The 20917-nt window shown below is 41.1% G+C and overlaps 3 protein-coding genes across 4 annotated transcripts; 2 read left to right on the top strand and 1 right to left on the bottom strand.

Annotated features, from left to right (window-relative positions):
* The first annotated feature begins 859 nt into the window (after positions 1 to 859).
* LOC106345950 (proline-rich receptor-like protein kinase PERK1) lies at positions 860 to 3643 on the top strand. Its single transcript, XM_013785178.3, has 7 exons — positions 860 to 1516; positions 1628 to 2164; positions 2247 to 2333; positions 2413 to 2483; positions 2566 to 2790; positions 2887 to 3048; positions 3197 to 3643. Exons 1-7 carry the CDS (start codon positions 979 to 981, stop codon positions 3509 to 3511), a joined length of 1935 nt encoding a protein of 644 aa, XP_013640632.2. The 5' UTR covers positions 860 to 978; the 3' UTR covers positions 3512 to 3643.
* A 3301-nt stretch (positions 3644 to 6944) lies between these two features.
* Positions 6945 to 10048, bottom strand: LOC106349629 (ctenidin-3-like). Its single transcript, XM_048735476.1, has 4 exons — positions 9895 to 10048; positions 8176 to 8234; positions 7994 to 8067; positions 6945 to 7317 (listed from the first exon to the last, which is right to left on the bottom strand). Exons 1-4 carry the CDS (start codon positions 10046 to 10048, stop codon positions 6945 to 6947), a joined length of 660 nt encoding a protein of 219 aa, XP_048591433.1.
* A 7389-nt stretch (positions 10049 to 17437) lies between these two features.
* LOC106345951 lies at positions 17438 to 20478 on the top strand. 2 transcript variants are annotated; one of them, XM_013785179.3, is made up of 11 exons: positions 17438 to 17780; positions 17857 to 18051; positions 18119 to 18203; positions 18270 to 18345; positions 18425 to 18601; positions 18680 to 18782; positions 18874 to 18983; positions 19076 to 19165; positions 19253 to 19333; positions 19422 to 20141; positions 20237 to 20478. In XM_013785179.3, the coding sequence occupies exons 1-11, from the start codon at positions 17522 to 17524 to the stop codon at positions 20327 to 20329; spliced, it is 1989 nt and encodes a 662-aa protein (XP_013640633.1). In that variant the 5' UTR covers positions 17438 to 17521; the 3' UTR covers positions 20330 to 20478. The 2 variants fall into 2 exon arrangements, with proteins under 2 accessions (XP_013640633.1, XP_022576207.1); XM_022720486.2 differs by lacking the exons at positions 17438 to 17780; positions 17857 to 18051; positions 18119 to 18203 and having other exon boundaries at positions 18415 to 18601.
* The last annotated feature ends 439 nt before the right edge of the window (positions 20479 to 20917 follow it).

Raw genomic sequence — 20917 nt, 5'->3', positions numbered from 1 at the left:
TAAAGTTAGTAATACATATTTTGGTTATCTTCGGATATCCATTTGTAATGATGGTAACTTTTAAATCAATTTTACATCAGTAAATGAAAAAATAAATCTACGCTTTGTAAGATCATACAAAAATCTAGTATCCTTTAATTCACACATATTTCTTCCAAACATAGTTACGATTTCACACTAATTTTCCACCTCCTGCTGTCATGTTCTATTTTTTTCTTGTTTTTGATTCTTTTCAATTTTCATCCATTAATATAGTAGAAGATCGATAGCCAAATCAAAAGAAAATGGTGGAGGATCCAACATTCCTTGTTTCTGGCCCTAAAAAGTCTTATTAAATGCATAGTTTAGTCCACATCGCATTTTGGCAAAGATCAATTGTCATACCACAGTTTCCTGTTCCACAAAAATATTGAAAGTGTACTTGAATTGTGTTCAATTCCTTAATCTAGGAACTTTTAATTAGAGAAAAGGGAACACAGTTAAGAAAAATATTTATTAGTGACCGAGTGATTAAATATTTATTAGTGACTGAGTGTTATCGGAGAAAATATCTCATCACATTTTATTTTCTATCATTTTTTTCATCTTAACAATTTCCAATCAGTGAAGTTAGAAATTTTTTATAACTTCAAAATTAATAAAGTATATATTAATCGTATTTTCCCATGAAATAACCACACCAGATAATTATTTGTTTCCAAATTTAAAATGTTGTAAAAATGTGTTAAAAAGAAGATACGCGTTTATAAAATTATACTACTAACATAGAAAGAAATAAGAGAACGCGGATGAATCGTGTGGGACCCGATAACAGCTCCATTGTCCGAAAAATCATTCCCGTAGAAATAGAAAAAGGATTAAAAAACATAAACTCAATTAACTCTCTAGTCTCCGTGTCTCCTCTCTCCTCTCTCCTCCTGCTTCCTTTTAACATTCTCTCTTCACTTGCCTTTTCGATTTAGATCCAAAGAAGCAAACATGTCCTCGGCGCCGTCTCCGGGGACTGGTTCGCCTCCATCTCCACCATCAAACTCCACAATCACCACTCCTCCTCCAGCTTCCGCTCCTCCTCCCACCACACCTTCTTCTCCTCCGCCGCCATCCACTCCTCCTCCTTCTTCTCCCTCTACACCTTCTGCTCCTCCTCCATCTCCATCTCCACCAACTCCATCTACGCCGGGATCTTCACCTCCTCTTCCTCAGCCGTCTCCACCCGCTCCAACTACGCCCGGATCTCCTCCCGCACCTGTTACTCCTACTCGAAACCCTCCACCTTCAGTCCCAGGACCACCGTCCAATCCTTCACCCGGAGGTGGATCTCCCCGAACTCCATCTTCTCCCTCGCCGCCCTCTCCTTCTTCCGACGGTTTATCAACAGGAGTGGTGGTCGGAATCGCCATCGGAGGAGTCGCCCTGCTTGTGATAGTGACTCTGATTTGTCTCCTCTGCAAGAAGAAACGACGGAGAGACGAAGAAGATGCTTACTATCTTCCTCCTCCACCTCCTGGTCCCAAAGGTATTAAGAAAGATTCAATCTTTTTGTGCCAAATGATTTTAATTTCTTTAAAAGTTTTAATCTTTTCAATAATCCGATTTTGAGATTTGGAATCTTCTTTGTGTTTCTCAGCCGGAGGACCTTACGGTGGACAACAACATCAACAATGGCGGCAACAAAACGCAACACCACCGTCAGATCATGTCGTGACGTCACTACCACCACCACCTAAGGCTCCATCTCCACCTCGTCAACCTCCTCCACCTCCCCCACCGCCTTTCATGAGCAGCAGCGGCGGCTCCGACTACTCGGACCGTCCAGTTCTTCCTCCACCGTCTCCAGGGCTTGTGTTAGGCTTCTCCAAAAGCACTTTCACCTACGAGGAGCTAGCTAGAGCCACCAATGGCTTCTCTGAGGCTAATCTGTTAGGACAAGGCGGGTTTGGTTACGTGCACAAAGGTGTGTTGCCTAGTGGGAAAGAAGTTGCTGTGAAGCAGCTGAAAGTAGGGAGTGGTCTGGGAGAGAGGGAGTTTCAGGCGGAGGTTGAGATCATCAGCAGAGTTCACCACAGGCATTTGGTGTCTCTTGTTGGTTATTGCATCGCCGGTGCGAAAAGGTTGCTTGTCTATGAGTTTGTTCCTAACAACAATCTCGAGTTTCACCTCCATGGTTAGATAAATACTAAACTCTTTCTTGTTTTAATTACATTGATTTGTTATGCCAATTAGTAAATATGATTTTTTTTTAATAGGTGAGGGACGGCCTACAATGGAATGGAGCACCAGATTGAAGATTGCTCTTGGATCTGCTAAAGGACTTTCGTATCTTCATGAAGATTGTAAGTCTAAAAATCTGAAATTTAATGTTTGGTATAATACAGTATGTGGTTTGCTTATGAGGCGCATTTGTGTTTGTAGGCAATCCTAAAATCATTCACCGTGATATCAAGGCTTCAAACATATTGATAGATTTTAAGTTTGAAGCTAAGGTAATTATCAATCTTTTTCTGTTATATGTTGGAGAAGTGGTTTTTGTATGTTTGGTTAATGAAGCTCTTGTATATGTTTCAGGTTGCTGATTTTGGTCTTGCCAAGATCGCTTCTGATACAAACACGCATGTATCGACACGTGTGATGGGAACCTTTGGGTATTTGGCTCCGGAATACGCTGCAAGCGGAAAGCTCACTGAGAAGTCTGACGTTTTCTCATTTGGCGTTGTGCTTTTGGAGCTCATTACCGGACGTCGTCCCGTTGATGCAAACAATGTCTATGTAGATGACAGCTTAGTTGACTGGGTACTTACTTACTTTGACTTGTAATAAATAATCTAAAGTTCAGATGATTTGTTTACACTTTTGAGTGTTGAATGAATGTGTGAATGGTGGAAACAGGCACGACCGTTGCTTAACAGAGCATCTGAGCAAGGAGACTTTGAGGGTTTAGCTGATGCGAAGATGAATAATGGGTATGACAGAGAGGAGATGGCTCGCATGGTTGCTTGTGCTGCGGCTTGTGTTCGCCATTCAGCTCGCCGCAGACCTCGCATGAGCCAGGTAATCTTTACTTTGACACCAACCATCCTTTTCTCTTACCTGTCTTGTCCGATTTATTGGCCATATTTTCTTAGCTGCACACTTATTCTTAAGTATATATCCCTTACAATACCTAATGGAGTGAATGGTTTGTGTTAACAACGAGCAGATTGTGCGTGCGTTAGAAGGAAATGTATCACTGTCAGATCTTAACGAAGGGATGAGACCAGGTCAAAGCAATGTATACAGCTCATATGGAGGAAGCACTGATTATGACTCGAGCCAGTACAATGAAGACATGAAGAAGTTTAGGAAAATGGCACTTGGAACTCAAGAGTACAACGCCACGGGTGAGTACAGTAATCCGACCAGTGACTATGGACTGTACCCGTCTGGTTCAAGCAGCGAGGGCCAAACCACACGCGAGATGGAGATGGGGAAGATTAAGAGAACCGGTCAGGGTTATAGTGGACCTTCTCTGTAAACCAGATGGGAGAGAAATTGAAGGGTTTTTTTTTCATTATTTTTTTTTAACTGTAAAGATTTGAGGAAATTGCCTTGCTCTAATTAAAACCACTACGATATAAGGTTATAATACGTTTTGAATTGTTTTTTATTTGGTTGCTTCTTTAGAAGTTGTGGTGTTGATACTAAGATTGAGGACGCTGTTTTGAATACTACTATTCTTTGATTTCTTATGGGTTTAAGGCTGAAATGTTGATTTGATCGTGTGATGAACTGGTTGTTGAGTCTTTGGCCTAGTTCGGTTAAGTTCCAATAATATGTTCTTTGTACCTCTAACCGGTAAGTCTTGGCCAATCTTCAGGTGTGTGAATAACTTGAAAAAAAAAACCTCTTGCGTCAAACTCAAATATCACATTTATAAAAACCTAAGTTGTCAAAAACTATCTCATCTTCAAAACTTCCTAAGCTTTTTGCTTCCAAGCGTGAGACGGTGAGAGGCATCTAGGATAAGTCTTACTTAGCACCCAACTACTTCACTTCATCTCTCGAAGCTCTCAGCACCCAACAAATACCACTTACACACCTAAACCATATTTCCAAGGCATCCTAGTTTCATTTTGGAATTGCCTCTCTGGATGATTATCATATTTTCTAGAATAATTAACAAAAGTGAGTACACTGTATCAGAAACCAGAATATAGCACTACTTTCTTTTGTTTTGGATGGTTCTTTCTGCCTTTTATTCAAAGGGCTTACATACGGAATGTGTGATTTCTTACAATTCTATTAAGTAATTAAATCGATTAATTTCTCAGAGAAGCTGAATGTGAATTAAACTTGGAACATAGCTGAGAAGATGTGACCGAGCGTACGATGCATTTTCTTTGCAAACCTCTTTATGCACATTTTCTCCGACGATGTAAATCCCAATACTTTTTCTCATTTCTGTCTCTACAACAACGATGCCTTGGCAACCAAGGGATAATGCGATGATTTTCTCACCAAACACTCCTAACAACTGGCTGCTCAGACAGCAAATCAACGCATCACATCACCTGATCTCAATAATCAATCTCTCGCTCCATCAACCTTATCATGAAGCAGGTGATGTTAATGGTGATAGCACACCTCTTACCATCTCACACAGGGGTTCCACTCTCTTACTTTCTCACTCTCGAAATCTTTCTCTAAATAAGATACTTTATGCAATACATTCACATCTCTGTTGCATTTTTCCTTTCTATTCCATATATGATATATGAAACTTCAACAACACAAGTTTTTTTGGCTTTTTTGGCTATGGATTTTTAAATGGAGCTGATTGGTAAATATTAGTGTTATATTTTAGATTAAAAAGTTTTTTTTTTAATTTTAAAATCAATATTAATCAAAACTTACAAACTGATTAATTATTGTAGAAATTATAAAACGGTTATCATATAAATAAACATATGCAAAACTTTATATATATGTACTAGGGGGCGTGTCCGCGCTTCGCACATAATATTATTTCATTGTTATTAAGTACGATATTTTGGATAATCTAATTATGTGATTTTCTTTATTTTTTAAGAGAATTATTTAGTGTTTTTGTTGTTTTATGTAGTAGTAGGTGATAGGTTAATATATTATGTGTTTGTTTTTTCAATAATGTGTTGTTGTGTACATAATATTAATTGTTAGTGGTGAAGTGAGTCTCTTATGATATTGAATTTCAATAACTTGTTTTTATGAATTTGTTGATTCTAAGATTAACGGTTTCGACTTCAAAATTATATTCTTTTTATATACATTTTGGAACATTATTCTTTTAAGATGTTTTGTGCCCTTTTCCTATATTTGACCGCGAGCCGTCACCATCTATGTATTTCGTTTATCTTTCTGGTATGCGGTGCTTCTCACCATCACCAAAAAACTCACCTTAGTACTCTTGTTCTTCCTCGCCTTCTTCTCATGTGAGATTATCTGATATTTTTTGTAAATCGGGTTGATGAGTTCCCATTTGTGCGGTTGTTTCTCACGCGTTGTAGGCTGCTCCGGTCAAAATTGGCACTCCTCTTCTTCCTTAGATTTTGGCTTATGTTAGGAGCTGCATCCCCTTGGGTTGGGATAAATTTTAGTCATCTTTGATGTTGTCTTCCCCGTCGTAGGTTTGCCGTCAGTAGTCCCTGCTCGTCTTGGTTTTCAATATCTGGTTTTTGGTGATCTGACATCTATGATCTCTTTCATAGCTTGAGGGCGGTTCCATGGTTGGCTGATTTTGTTTCGTCTCCCTTTCCTTCTCTATTCTCTTATCTCGTTGCAGCTTTCATCACTGCTAGCATCTCTGGTGGCTCTCCCTTTTGCTATGTTTGCCAATCCAGGTTTGGATAGTGATTTCCTATGTGTATGCTCTGTTGGCTTAGATGGTTGTTTCTGGTGTTAAGCTTAGGCTATGGTTTCTCGGTGCTTACCTTCCATTCTCTTTCTCTCAGTTTGTTTATCTTGTTCTCTTCCTTCCCTTGGTTTAAGTGTGTGAAGTTAGTCTCTTAGAGTTTTGGTCCCTATATCTAGAGCTTTGTGGTTCTTTGTTGGTAGAGACACTGCTTGTTTAGTTTATGAGCTGGTTCTTACCTTTTGGTTGGTGGTTGTGCTTTTGCTGATTTAGGTATGTGCCTTTTTGCTTCGTGGTGACTTTAACCTTCCGGTGATTATTCTTCTTCTAGCCTGTTTTTTTGGTTCTTTGCATTAGTGTTTGATCGCGTTCCTTTGTGTTCGGAGATTGCTTTATCTTAGATTTTATCTTTCTAACATTCTCTAACCTTTGCTTGTTCTGGCCAAGATACTCTATGGTAAGGTGAAGTAAGTTAGTTTTCGTTCTTGATCTCCTTTCAGTTCCGGACATGTATTGTGTTAGCGTTATTATGGCAGTTCCAGTTTCTTTTTGTGGTCGTAAAGGTTTTACGTTTAGATTATGTGTCTGTTCTAGTTTCTTCATTTTAGTTTGGTTATTTTATAATTTTTAATAAGAAAATAAAAATATAATTTGTAAATAAAATATTATAAAATAGTTAAAAATAATAAAATAATGAAAATTTATGTATTATTTTATGTATTTCTTTATTCATCTTGCATTTTAGTGACCAATAAAATAGATTATTAGACTTATGTGATGATGGTTAATGCAAGAAAGATTAGATAATACAAAATTAGAAAATGACAATTCTCATAAATAGACAATTTTCAAGTTTTGGTCATAAAAATAGACCACAAGGAGGAAAATAACTAAAATATTTCATTTAATAAGTAAAATGACACTAATATCCTAGATATATAAAAAAATTAAAAAAAAATAAAAATTTAAAAAAATAAAAAAAAATTAAAAAATTTTAAAAATAAATTTTTTTTATAGTTTTAGATTATATGTCACTACCTCCTCCTCTCGAGTAACTACCTCCACTGTCACTTTGTATCTACCTCTTGTATCCACACTCACGTCTTCCACCACCACCTTCTCCATAACCACCACCTCCTCTACTACAGTGTCCACCACTACCTCTACCACGACCTCCACCGCAACCACCTCCATGGTATCCAATTTCACGTCTTCCACCACCGCCTTCCCCATAACCACCACCTTCTCCATAACCACAACCTCCTCTGCTGCGGTATGCACCACCAACTCCACCGCAACTGCCACCTCCTCCTCCTCTTCCACCACCACCACACCGGTTGCCACCTTCTACTCCTCCACCACCACCACCACCACCACCTCCACAGTATACACTTTCACGTTTTCCACCACCGTCTTCCCCATAACCACCACCTCTACGCAACCACCTCCACCTTCACCGCAACCATCTCCAATGTGGTATCCACCTTCACGTCTTCCACAATCGCTTTCTCCGTAACGACCGCAAAACATATACCACCTATTAGATCAAAATGAATTGAGTTCTCTTGTGGGGGTTCTCAGGTCAATTGGTGCTTTACAAATTGAGAAAGAGAGATGATGATGTTTCAGAGATTGAATAATTGGGAAAATGATGTTTGTGCTTTACATTTTTTATTTTTAAAAATAAATAAAAACAAAACAATATTTAGTTCAATGGAGTAAAGAGAGATAGATGTAGTTAGAGGGTATATTTGACAAATAACACACTGAAATTGTGTGACAAGCATGAAGTGTCTTTTGATGTTACAAAGTGTCTAGATATAATTTTTTTCATTTTGATTTTTGGTTGGAGTAATATGTTCTTGATATATCTTCACTCATCTAATTATGTTTTTATTTAGGGGACGACCATGAGGATCACCATCTTCCTAGTTCAGCATCACATAAGTTCAGCGTGGATGGATTTATTGTGGATGGAAGCATCGTGGATGAGAGCTTTGTGCACATATGCATCATGGATGGAAGTATCGAAGATGGTTGGGTTGTTTATGGTTTCATCATAGATGATTTTTTTTTTTCTGGACCTGAAAAATGGATATATGTCCTCACATACTTATTCGCACAGACCTATCCACATAGATGTTGTCCACACCTTCCTTATGGACAATCACACTGCGCCTGCATCTCCTCATCCACTCAATCTACATGCTATATAATACATTAACATAACGGTTATGTAATCTTTATGTGGACACCAGTTTAGTTTCTATATCCACAATCCTGAATTAACATTTTTTGGATATGTGTACACGGTAGCATCCACATCCCCAAGTTACAATCCATCCATTGTATACATCCACATACTCCCCTACACCGAACACAAGTAATAAATTCAAGTATTTTTCAATCTCATCCACTAATAAACTTTTAGTCTCAGTTTTCAGATTAAACAAAGAGATGCTAAATTTAAAGGTCAAGAATAAGACACTATTATCTACAAACCCAAATTAATTAATGCTTCCAACGAAACTCGATTGAAACACAACCGATTGAAACACAACCAATTCCCGTTCATTTCTATTAAGGGCACAATTGTCCACATTCTATAGCTAGTCCACGTCAAAGTGTCTTACATGTAGGAAATGGCTTCGAGTGTAAATGAAAGTCAAAAAGTGCCTTACATGTAGATAATTTGTTTCTCCGGAACCTGAAAATGATTTTCTGAATGTTTCAAAATTATATGAATATGATAGGTTAATGTGTTTTTTTAGATGATGTCTTACATGTAGATGATTTGTTTCTCCGGAACCTGAAAATGGTATGAGGTCTTGTTGTATCATTCTTGACGACAAACATCAAACCATATACATTTCATTCTACACTAAACAATACAAAAATAATTTTTCTTTCTAAAAATGATCAGAGTAGATGAACAATTCATTTTTTGTGTGTAATACAATATGTACTATGTTTGTTGTCATCGACGACATTTTCTTTTCCTCCACCACTGTCACCACATGTCATCGTTTCACTTTTTTCCATTCTCTTCTCCTCTTCTGCTTCTGTGAAGGTTTATTTCCTTTTTCCACTGTCTATTCTTCACATCTATTTCATATATTAATAACAACATTTTCTCCGCCACCATTAGTTACCATTTTCTCTTTTACTGTTGTTAGTTACTAAAAAAAATTAAAAGATGAATAATCTATTATTTTTATGTTTCATTCTATTATAGAATTATAGAATAAAAAGGTAAAACATATATATTATATTTCTCAGTATGCAATGACTATGACTCGGTTGTTCTACATTATTTATTTAATAAATAATGTATATAAGATTACACCCTTGTCCAGTGTTGTAGTACCCACGACTGAGGTTCCCATCATCCGCAAAGGTCCTACCACAAGGTCCGGCTCAAGGGTTATAAGAGCTGGATTTGCCAAAGCTGTCCAGGAGTTGCTTGCACAGGAACAAACCGGATTCAAGCAACTATTGATCCAGGAGTTGGCCGACTTAAAGCTTGAAGACACCAGCGAGTCATTAGAGGTTCCAGACTCCTTCCATTCAAGCCAATTCTCCTCCATCGACCAGAATGAAGCCGGCCTGATCATTTCCACCTTCATCCTCAATCCATCCAACCCACTTGCTTCCGGTTCAGAGATGTAGCCGTCCATCAGAAGGAGTAGTATGTGTTGTACTCTTTTTCCTTATCGGGTTTTGTCCCACTGGGTTTTTCCGAAAGGTTTTAATGAGGCAACATGCAAGCATACTATGAGTTCTGATCCGGACATCTCAAGCCGCGACCGGTCTATTGCTTTTCTTTAATTTATTTCGGTTAAGACTATGGCCATTTGTCTAGGCCTTTTTATCTTTTAGAGTCCATTAAGGAACAGCTATTTAAACTCTTGTAGTAGCCAAATTTTCGGCCAAGTCTTTTTATGAAATCGTTTTGCTTAAGCAAAGAAACCCTAAGTCTTTCAGTCGTGAGAAACTATTGAGAGCAGCCGTCCGACATATCAAAGAACCGATCCATTGTTCTTTGTGGAGTCCTTCGATCCATCCCATCCCTTGTACGATCTTGAGAGAGACACACGTCCAGCAAGAGCCGGAACCACTTCTATCCTTCAAACCATCCGTTGATCTTGTTGAGAGAGACACACGTCCAGCAACAGATTCCATCCGCTATTCTTCTCTTTCTCTCTATCCTTGTTTTTAGATTTCATTCACCTTTCCTTTAAAACCCATAAAAATCATATCTTGTCCGTTTAACATTTGTCCACTAGCTTCTCTGTTCCAGTTCTTAGTTCTACCGAAAACTCACCAAAGCTCATATTTGAATCAGGTACAAACGCCAACAAGAGACGACCCGGCCGGTACTATCCATCCGAGCCAAAGACTGAACCGCGGAATAGCCATCCGTCCGTCCGTCCGTCCGTCCGTCCGTTCGACCCTCGACCCGTGCCTACAACATTTTGGTATCAGAGCTGAAGTTTCCTGCGAAACTCAGTTCTTTCTGAACCCTAGCCGTCACAATTCCAAAACAAAAAAAAATATATATATATATATTTACTTTCCTTTTTTTTTAAGTTTTCGGATTGTTTTCCAAGTTTTCGATTTTGCATTTTAAAAAAAAAAAAAAAAAAATTAAGAAGTTTTACTTTCTTTCCAAGTTTTCGAAAATTCAAAAAAAAATATTCCTCTTTCCTTATTCAATTTGATTCGATTTTTTTTACCATAAATTTTTGCATTTATTCTTAGCCTTGGTCGATACTCAAAGTATCCGACCCAAGCCACTATTTAACCCCCCCCCCCCCCCCCTTGCCTTTTAATCTTTCTTTGAAGTTTCTTTGCAGAGAACTATGGGAGACGTAGGTCAAGACCAAGCGGCCATAAACGCTCAGCTCTTAGCTGACAATGAAGAACTGAGGGCGAGCCTTAGGACTATCACCGCCGAGCTTGCTCAGCTACGGCAGGGAGGCAGGCCCAACGGACCTCGACCACCAGGAAGGCGTCAGCCGGATCCGCATGACACTGACTCGGACGCGGACAGTACCGATGATACGCACAGTCAGGACGAGGAGAGGCCAAACCGGGGAGGTAGGAGGAACGCGCGAGGACCCCGGGCCCAAGTAGGAGGACGCCGCGACCATAGGGGAGGTCGAGACCGAGAGGATGAAGAGCCCTGGTTGGGAGGCAAGGCGCTTAAGCTTCATCCCCCAACGTTTGCTGGCAAGGTTGATCCGGATGCCTACATCGTGTGGGAGAAGCGCATGGAGTACATCTTCGACTATTACCAATATAGTGAAGCCAAGAAGGTTGCCCTAGCAGCAGCCCAGCTGACGGACAATGCTCTGTCGTGGTGGGATCGAGACGTTGCTAAGTCCGGGCCAGTGTGGAGAGCGCGTAATTGGACCGAGATGCGGACCAAGCTTCGCGCGAGGTACATTCCATCTTACTACCAGCGTGATGTGCTAAAACGTTTTCGTAAACTTACGCAGGGAACTAAGACTGTGGAGGAGTACTTTGAGGAGTTCGAGGCACTTAGGAATAAGCTGGAGACCGACGAGCCCGAGGAGACAATGATGTCCCAATTCCTGGAAGGGTTGCAAGACCGCATTGCCCGCAAGGTGGAGAGACAACACTATGAAGATTTCAACGATCTATTGCACTTTGCTACGCAAGCCGAGCAGCACATCAAGCGCAAGACGGCCAGTACCAGCCGCAGCAAGCCTGCTTGGACTCAACCGGGATCAAAACAAGGCGACAAGGGCAAGACGATTGAGATTGAGAGCCGATTCAAGACAAACCAGGCTGAATCGTCTAATGCATCTAAGCCGGAGCAGGGTAAGACTCAAGCCCAAACTTTGCGCACTCGTGACATCATTTGTTATAAGTGTCAGGGCAAAGGCCACTACGCTCGGGATTGTCCAAACAAGCGAGTGATGGTCCTAAAGGGGGATGGCGAGTATGAATCCCAAGACGAGGCAGAGGCCGCGGCAGTGATCTCTGACGAGGAGGTAACCGATTACCCGGAGACAGGTGAGCTGCTAGTGACCCGGAGAGCTCTTAGCACCCTCTTTGATCCAGAGACCATCCAGCGGGAGAACATCTTCCACACCAGATGTAGTGTTGATCACAAGGTATGTAGTTTGATCATAGATGGCGGATCTTGTACTAACGTGGCTAGCAAGTACCTTGTTGATAAGCTAGGGTTGGTCAAAACCGCCCATCCTCGGCCATACCGTCTCAAATGGCTCAATGATGAGACTGAGCTCAAGATTGCCGAACAAGTTGTCGTGTCCTTCAGTATTGGCAAGTACCATGATCAGGTCAAGTGTGATGTTGTACCCATGCAAGCCGGACATATACTTCTAGGAAGACCGTGGCAGTTTGACAAGGAGACCCTTCACCATGGACGCACCAACATTTATAGCTTCGTCCACAACAACAAAAAGCACAGCCTAGCACCTCTCAGCCCCCAAGAAGTTCATGATATGCAGAAGGCAATGACACAGTCCGGCCAGGTAAGTAACGCTAACCTTTACATGACTTCCGGACAAGTGCTTAAATCATTGCAACGTGAGACACAGGTGCTACTAATGATCTTTAAGGAAGGTTGTTTTGCAGGTTTTGAGGCTCCTGAAGTGCCGGATGTAGTACAAGACCTCATGGGACGCTACAAGGATGTCTTTCCTGATGAGATTCCAGCCGGTTTACCCCCTGTCCGTGGCATAGAACATCAGATCGACCTTGTACCCGGCGCGCCTCTACCAAACCGAGCCGCTTACCGCGTCAACCCTGAGGAAGCTAAGGAGTTGGAGCGGCAGGTCCAAGACCTCATGGACAAAGGCTACATCCGCGAGAGCCTTAGTCCCTGTGCGGTCCCGGTTCTACTAGTGCCTAAGAAGGATGGGACGTGGCGCATGTGTGTGGACTGCCGAGCCATCAACAACATAACCATCAAATATCGGTACCCTATACCTAGATTAGATGATATGTTGGATGAACTGAGTGGGTCTGTTGTGTTTTCTAAGATTGATCTCAGGAGTGGATACCATCAAGTCCGCATGAAGGAAGGAGATGAGTGGAAAACCGCCTTCAAGACCAAGCAAGGACTGTACGAGTGGCTGGTGATGCCATTCGGCCTTACCAACGCCCCTAGCACATTCATGAGGCTCATGAACGAGGTCCTCCGACCTTACATTGGTAAATTCGTGGTTGTGTACTTTGATGACATCCTGATTTACAGCAGGTCCTTAACTGAACACATTGGACATCTAGAACAGGTTTTGAAAGCCTTGAGGCAAGAAGGCCTTTATGCTAACCTTAAGAAATGTGTTTTCTGCACTGATCAGTTGGTATTTTTAGGCTTTGTTGTGAGTTCACAGGGACTGAAGGTTGATGAGGAGAAGATCAAGGCGATACAAGACTGGCCAACCCCGACCACGATCGGACATGTCCGCAGCTTCCATGGCCTGGCCAGTTTCTATCGACGGTTTGTGAAGGATTTCAGTACCATTGCCGCCCCAATGACCTCCGTGATCAAGAAGAATGTATCCTTTACTTGGGGACCTGCCCAAGAGGAGTCTTTCAACAGGCTTAAATATAGTTTGACGCATGCACCGGTCCTAACTCTTCCTGATTTTGATAAACCTTTTGAGATTGAGTGTGATGCCTCAGGGACAGGGATTGGAGCCGTACTGACCCAAGGAGGCCGGCCAGTGGCTTTCTTTAGTGAGAAATTGAGTGGAGCCGTCCTCAATTACCCCACCTATGATAAAGAGCTATATGCTCTAGTAAGGTCACTTGAGACTTGGCAACATTATCTTCTGTCTAAAGAGTTTATTATTCATACAGATCACGAGACTCTTAAACACATGAGGGGCCAGACCACACTCAAGAGGAGGCATGCTAGGTGGCTGGAGTTCGTGGAGACTTTTCCTTATGTGATCAAGTACAAGAAGGGGAAGGACAACGTAGTGGCCGACGCTCTATCCCGACGCCACACGCTCATTACCACCATGGAGGCCAAGATCATGGGTTTTGAACAACTTAAAATGTCTTATGAAACTGACCCTGATTTTTCTGAGCTTTACAGTAACACGGCTAAGGGAGCCATGGGTCCATTCTATCAGCAGGACGGGTTCCTCTTCAAGGAGAAGCGCCTGTGCATTCCTCATGGTTCCATGCGAGACTTACTGACACGAGAAGCTCATGGGGGCGGGTTGATGGGGCATTTCGGCCGAGACAAAACCCTGAGCGTCCTCTCCGATCACTTCTATTGGCCCAGGATGAGGCGTTACGTCGAGAGCCTATGTTCCAAGTGCACTGTCTGTCTCAAAACCAAATCCAGGTCGCATCCTTATGGTTTACACATGCCTTTACCTATCCCTATTGCACCATGGGTTGATCTGTCTATGGACTTTGTGCTGGGCTTGCCCAAGATAGAACACAAGGATTCCATTTTTGTTGTAGTGGACAGGTTCTCCAAGATGGCACATTTCATTCCGTGTTCTAAGACCAATGATGCAAGCCAAACCGCTGATCTCTTCTTCAAGGAAGTAGTGCGCTTACATGGAGTGCCACGTACCATTGTGTCCGACCGAGACACAAAATTCCTCAGCCACTTCTGGAGAACATTGTGGAAGAAGCTTGGAACCAAGCTCCTCTTCTCGACCACTTGCCACCCACAGACTGATGGTCAGACCGAGGTAGTAAACCGTACACTCTCTCAGTTGTTGAGGGCTACGGTGGGTAAGAATCTTAGAAATTGGTTGAGTTGTTTGCCTTTCATTGAGTTTGCTTATAACCATGCAAGGCACTCTATTACTAACCTCTCCCCTTTTGAGATCGTGTATGGCTTTAGACCAGAGACGCCCATGGACCTATCCGCACTGCCCCCAGCCATGCAAGTTAGCCAAAGTGGTGACAAAAAGGCCGAGTTTGTGAAGAACATGCACCGGCAAGTCAAGGAGACTTTGGAGAAGAAGGCTGAACGGAACCGGATTAAGCTCAACAAGGGACGCACAGAAGTTATCTTCCAACCAGGCGACTGGGTGTGGCTCCACATGAGGCCAGAACGGTTTCCGGAAGAGAGGAAGAGCAAATTATCCCCACGAGGGGACGGCCCTTTCCGAGTGCTCGACCGGATCAATGACAATGCCTACCGGCTAGAGCTGCCAGGTGAGTTCCAAGTATCCCGAACGTTCAATGTGTCTGATTTGTCTCCTTATATTGCAGATGACGGAGATGTTCTGAGGACAGAACCTGTTCAAGAGGGAGGGGATGTTGTAGTACCCACGACTGAGGTTCCCATCATCCGCAAAGGTCCTACCACAAGGTCCGGCTCAAGGGTTATAAGAGCTGGATTTGCCAAAGCTGTCCAGGAGTTGCTTGCACAGGAACAAACCGGATTCAAGCAACTATTGATCCAGGAGTTGGCCGACTTAAAGCTTGAAGACACCAGCGAGTCATTAGAGGTTCCAGACTCCTTCCATTCAAGCCAATTCTCCTCCATCGACCAGAATGAAGCCGGCCTGATCATTTCCACCTTCATCCTCAATCCATCCAACCCACTTGCTTCCGGTTCAGAGATGTAGCCGTCCATCAGAAGGAGTAGTATGTGTTGTACTCTTTTTCCTTATCGGGTTTTGTCCCACTGGGTTTTTCCGAAAGGTTTTAATGAGGCAACATGCAAGCATACTATGAGTTCTGATCCGGACATCTCAAGCCGCGACCGGTCTATTGCTTTTCTTTAATTTATTTCGGTTAAGACTATGGCCATTTGTCTAGGCCTTTTTATCTTTTAGAGTCCATTAAGGAACAGCTATTTAAACTCTTGTAGTAGCCAAATTTTCGGCCAAGTCTTTTTATGAAATCGTTTTGCTTAAGCAAAGAAACCCTAAGTCTTTCAGTCGTGAGAAACTATTGAGAGCAGCCGTCCGACATATCAAAGAACCGATCCATTGTTCTTTGTGGAGTCCTTCGATCCATCCCATCCCTTGTCCGATCTTGAGAGAGACACACGTCCAGCAAGAGCCGGAACCACTTCTATCCTTCAAACCATCCGTTGATCTTGTTGAGAGAGACACACGTCCAGCAACAGATTCCATCCGCTATTCTTCTCTTTCTCTCTATCCTTGTTTTTAGATTTCATTCACCTTTCCTTTAAAACCCATAAAAATCATATCTTGTCCGTTTAACATTTGTCCACTAGCTTCTCTGTTCCAGTTCTTAGTTCTACCGAAAACTCACCAAAGCTCATATTTGAATCAGGTACAAACGCCAACAAGAGACGACCCGGCCGGTACTATCCATCCGAGCCAAAGACTGAACCGCGGAATAGCCATCCGTCCGTCCGTCCGTCCGTCCGTTCGACCCTCGACCCGTGCCTACAACATCCAGTCTCTGTCTGAGTCTCAGATCAAGGTAAATTTTCAAGCCTTAGTGATTCTCGTGTGATGTGTGGCTGTCTAGAGCCTGTTTCAAGTGGTTATGTGACAGGTTTAGAGGAGTTGAGTCTGGTTAATCTCTCATGGATTTTAGAGTTTGCCTTAATTGATCTTTGATTCAGCAATGTGTAGTAGCATCGTGGTGATGTGTGGTGAGCAGGTGAAGATCACGGTCCTTGAGATGAAGATGGTTTCAGGTTACCTCTCTATCTCTCAGTTTCGAAGAGGTTTCTCTTTCGCTCCTTGAATAAGTGCTCTTCCTGGTATGCTTTTAGTCTCTGATTTTCCTCTATGGATTCGTCTAGTGAAGTAATATAACGAGGTTGAGGCATGGAGGCCTCCAGATAAAGGTGTGGTTGAGTTGGGGCTTATCTTGGGTGTTGTTTCTTCACGGGGTTTTGCGTTGGTTTAGGTGTAGTGGTTTGGTGATTGTCATCGTGAACAAGTGGTTCACATGAGGTCATCATGGTTCAGGTGTTGTCATTGTGAACATGTGGTTGAGATGAAGTCCATGCTCTTCTTGTGTTTATTGCGTTGTGAGCTCTCTTGCTTACTTCATAGCAAGAATCTGACTAGTCATAGATTGTTAAGTCTTTGTCTTTTCTATCTAATGATGATTTGTTGAAGGGTTTTAGGATTTGGTGTATGGTTTAGTTGTTCGTGTGTCATCCGTTTGTTTAGATTTCTGATCTCCTTTTTTCGGTTTAGTTTCCGGGGAATTCTATGTTCCACCGGCTTCAGTGTTTTAACCTTGCATTCGATTAATATTATCAATGAAAATCAGAAGAAAAATCTTTGGTGTTAATAAAAGCACGCACACGATAACATTGTGCTTGTTGTACTGTCACACTCCAAAAGACAATGTTATTTGGTCTATTTTCAAAGGAAATTCTCACGACAACAACATGGTTATTTTGTAAATTTTTTCTCTCACTATATTTATTTGGCTAATTCAACTTAAAAAATAAAAACAATGCACGTTATTTTTAAATAATATTATTAATCATTAAACCTATTCAAATATAAAATAATAAGAGTAAATAATATTTTTGAATTTCTTTTTAATGTGTTATTTTTTTTTGACAAAAAAAATGCGAAAAAACTAGTTTACTAATTAGAAATTACGAATCATAAAATCAAAATTTCAAAAGTGAAGTACTATAATTCGAAGCGACACGGTGCCAAATTCTCTGGTTCGTTAATGGCGCGAGGTGTAGCCTTACGCTGCTGCAATGGAAGAAAGTCTTCGACTTTGCTCTCCATCTCAATCGCTAAAGTTTCTCTTTCCTTCTCCCCTAAAACCCTTTTCGCTTCCTTTCCAATTCAACCCCGCCGCCAAAACTTCTCACGACTGTTCTGTAACCTCTCCTCTGTTCCAAACACCGTCAATGAAAAGAAGTACAAAGAGGTTTTCAACAGAAGAATGGCAATGGCTGGACTCAAACCTCATCACCGAATTGGTATTTCTACTAATTGAATCGAAAGTTCGATGCTTCTTTACAAAAAAGTGTTTTTGAACAATTGTGTCTACTCCAGCTTTGGGAGTTTCAGGTGGGCCTGATAGTATGGCGCTTTGTGTTCTAACTGCAAAATGGAAAACTGAAGGGTTAAGTGGTGTTAGCAAGACAGATGGTTTCATCGATGGACTTGTTGCTGTTGTTGTGGATCATGGATTACGACAAGAGAGTAGAGATGAAGCTGAACTTGTCTGCTTCAGAGTTTCTGACATGGGTAAGAAGAAAGTATTAACATTTTTGAGTCTGTCTTCGTTTTGTTAACTTTGGGGAATGTTTAATAGGAATCAGATGTGAGATTGCTCGTTGTGATTGGGTTAATGGTAGACCAAAGCAAGGTCACTTGCAAGAAGCAGCTCGTGATATGAGGTTACTTCTTTTCTTTTTATTATATGTTAAACTCGCTGTTTATGTGATTCTGCTTCTTTATTATAGGTATCAAATGATATCGAATGTTTGCTTTCGACAACAGATTGGGGTCTTGCTTATAGCTCATCATGCAGATGACCAGGTGACTTAAAGGTGCTTTGAGAATTTAGAGTGTTCAATATTTGAATATTCTCCTGAATCTTGTCTGAAGTTGAATGCAGGCTGAGTTATTCATTCTCAGGTTATCTCGTGGTAGCGGCGTTCTTGGACTTGCGGGTACATCATTTGCGTCTGAGATTTTCTCCCAGGATTTGGAGTTAGATGTAAAACATATGAAGAACAGATCTATTCTCTTAGTTCGTCCGTTGCTTGATTTATGGAAAGAAGATATGTACAAGGTTCAATCCAAACTCTAGAAACTCTGAAAAAATATTTTATTGTTTTGTTATCATTAACTCTATGATGTTCACAAGCAGATATGTCAATGGGGTAGACAAGATTGGGTTGAAGATCCGACTAATCTTAGTCAGTTGTATGTTCGGAATCGGATTCGAACTTCAATAGGAAATCTACAGTCAGGTAAGTCTATTGTCAAACATCAAACTAGACTTATTGTATGAACGGTGATGTGTGATTAATGTAAGTTCTTCTTTGTTTGTTTGTTTTTAAGATACTTTTAAGTCAGAGCTGCAAGCAGTTATTTCTGAATGTCGGAGAACACGTTCTTTTGTAGATAAAGTTTGTACAGACTTAATAAATCAGACTGTATCAGTGACAGATGTAAGAGCATTTCACACTTTAAGCCCTTGTTAAGCAGTTTCTGACTTGGTTAAGAGTAAATGTGATGTGTGTTTTGATGTTTGAACTGGCAGAAAGGGTACGCTGTTCTTGATCTAGAGAGACTAAACCCTACAGAAGTTAAAGACATTTGTCTCTCAAAGTATCTCACTGCGGTCCTGCAGGTGTTGTTTACATTTCCTTTGGTAAATTATATTGCCTTTTTTTTTTAATTATTTTCTTTGACTTTTGCTCATCTTTTGAATCTCCAGTTTATCTCTCAAAGGCAGAGACCAATCAGAGGAAACACCTTGAAGTTGCTTTTGAACTACATCCGTGCCATTCCATGCAGGGTAATCATCTCTTTCATGTTGCTCTGTTCCTAATAAACCTTTGAGATGTAACTAACTGAAAGAACGTTTGCTTCATATGGATACTCAGACATCTCTTACAGCTGCTGGTTGCTACCTTAGTCCAGCTCCTGGTTCAAAGGGCACCAAAGTTATAGTCTCTTGTTTTCTTGACAGTTCTTTACCGTCAAAGACAGAGATCTTGAACATTTGCTTCAATGAAGCTCAGAAAAGACCGACATCTGATGACTTTGGACAAATCATATCAGCTGCAAAAACTTTTTCAGACCAGAACAGAGTGTCTGATGTCCAGTTTTTGGATGCTGCATCTGAATCTGTGTTGAGTAAAGCCAGAGAGCTCAATCTTTTAAGCGAATCGACCTACACAACCATCGGTCTACTGCAGAGAGATGAAACCAATCGGTTCATAACTAAAAAAGAAGACAAAACGGTGGATGAATCAGAAGATCATGGAACCAACATTGCATCTTCCTCTAATAAAGTCCATCTTTTGCCAGGGAGAGATCTTTACTTGATGAACCGGTTACTCATCAGGTGGGACTTGAGTAGCCACCAATGTGATGAAGCACGTTGCGGTAAGTGCCCGGTGAGAACAGCTACTACAATGGAGGTTCGGCACATGGTTGAATCTGACTGGCTCTATCTAGCTGAGCTTTCAAGATCTTTGAACAGAAACCATTCTACTTCGTCCTCACATAAAGCTCTCAGGTCGTTAAAGTCTATCCCTGCCGCTGCAAGAAGAAGCCTTCTTGTCTTGGTCAATCATTGCGGATTACTACTCAGCGTTCCCGTATGTGGACTTATCTCATTTTGATATTCGGATTTGGCAACCACGAAAACAATGAATTGATTCTCTTCTGTGTGTGTGTTTCTCTTTCTTTGCAGGTTATTGGCTTCAGCTATTGTCCATGCTTGAAGGCATCAACAGTGTTTCTGCCGAGAGTACCACTTGGTGGCGGCTTTAGCTCATTTCTTTAACCTTTTCTTACTTAGAAATTCAGCCATTTCGTTCCTCTTTTTGGTTTCTAATTTTCTTGATTTAGATGGAATAACTACATGCAAACTTTATTTGAAAACAAATTACATTTTCATGTAGTTTTATATGTAACCAATTACATTTTGCTCCTTTTTTGGTTTGTAAAAATCCAACAATTTATTTCATTCTTGTGGACATTTGATTTTATTAAAGCCCATCAAGAGCAAGTACAAGAGCATTGACATGACATGTCCATTACAACGCCGGGGCATACAGGTCAAACATATGTAAAATAAACATATTACATGGATACGCAATGGTCATGCATAATATATTTTGAACTTAACATGTCATGTGTCCAGTCGATATCTAAGATAAGGTATCTGAAACGTTGTACAGAGACTAACCAACGTCAACGATCTTGTTCGATTGGACTTCCACCACCACAATAGCTTTTAGATCACTGTATCACTGTTGACCTTGTTGCTAAATCGCCGGAGGGATGAATCTTTGTCACCAAATATTGTAATCACTTAGTCTCAGAATATCGATTATCAAACTCACACAATAAGAACAACTTCTTATTATTA

The sequence above is a fragment of the Brassica napus genome, chromosome A7, assembly GCF_020379485.1.
Source record: "Brassica napus cultivar Da-Ae chromosome A7, Da-Ae, whole genome shotgun sequence".
Classification (NCBI taxonomy): domain Eukaryota; kingdom Viridiplantae; phylum Streptophyta; class Magnoliopsida; order Brassicales; family Brassicaceae; genus Brassica; species Brassica napus.
Note: the sequence above shows the minus strand (reverse complement) of the source record. Positions and strands in the feature narration are given on the sequence as shown.

Coding starts and splice junctions, on each gene's coding strand:
- LOC106345950 (XM_013785178.3), top strand. CDS start 979: ATGTCCTCGGCGCCGTCTCCGGGGACTGGTTCGCCTCCATCTCCACCA. Junction 1,517..1,627: donor TCCACCTCCTGGTCCCAAAG/GTATTAAGAAAG, acceptor TGTGTTTCTCAG/CCGGAGGACCTTACGGTGGA. Junction 2,334..2,412: donor TTCGTATCTTCATGAAGATT/GTAAGTCTAAAA, acceptor TTGTGTTTGTAG/GCAATCCTAAAATCATTCAC.
- LOC106345951 (XM_013785179.3), top strand. CDS start 17,522: ATGGCGCGAGGTGTAGCCTTACGCTGCTGCAATGGAAGAAAGTCTTCG. Junction 18,783..18,873: donor AATAGGAAATCTACAGTCAG/GTAAGTCTATTG, acceptor TTTGTTTTTAAG/ATACTTTTAAGTCAGAGCTG. Junction 18,984..19,075: donor AGACTGTATCAGTGACAGAT/GTAAGAGCATTT, acceptor TTGAACTGGCAG/AAAGGGTACGCTGTTCTTGA.
- LOC106349629 (XM_048735476.1), bottom strand. CDS start 10,048: ATGGAATCTGTTGCTGGACGTGTGTCTCTCTCAACAAGATCAACGGAT. Junction 8,235..9,894: donor CCACAAAGAACAATGGATCG/GTTCTTTGATAT, acceptor TGTTCGGTGTAG/GGGAGTATGTGGATGTATAC. Junction 8,068..8,175: donor GGGGATGTGGATGCTACCGT/GTACACATATCC, acceptor TATAGCATGTAG/ATTGAGTGGATGAGGAGATG.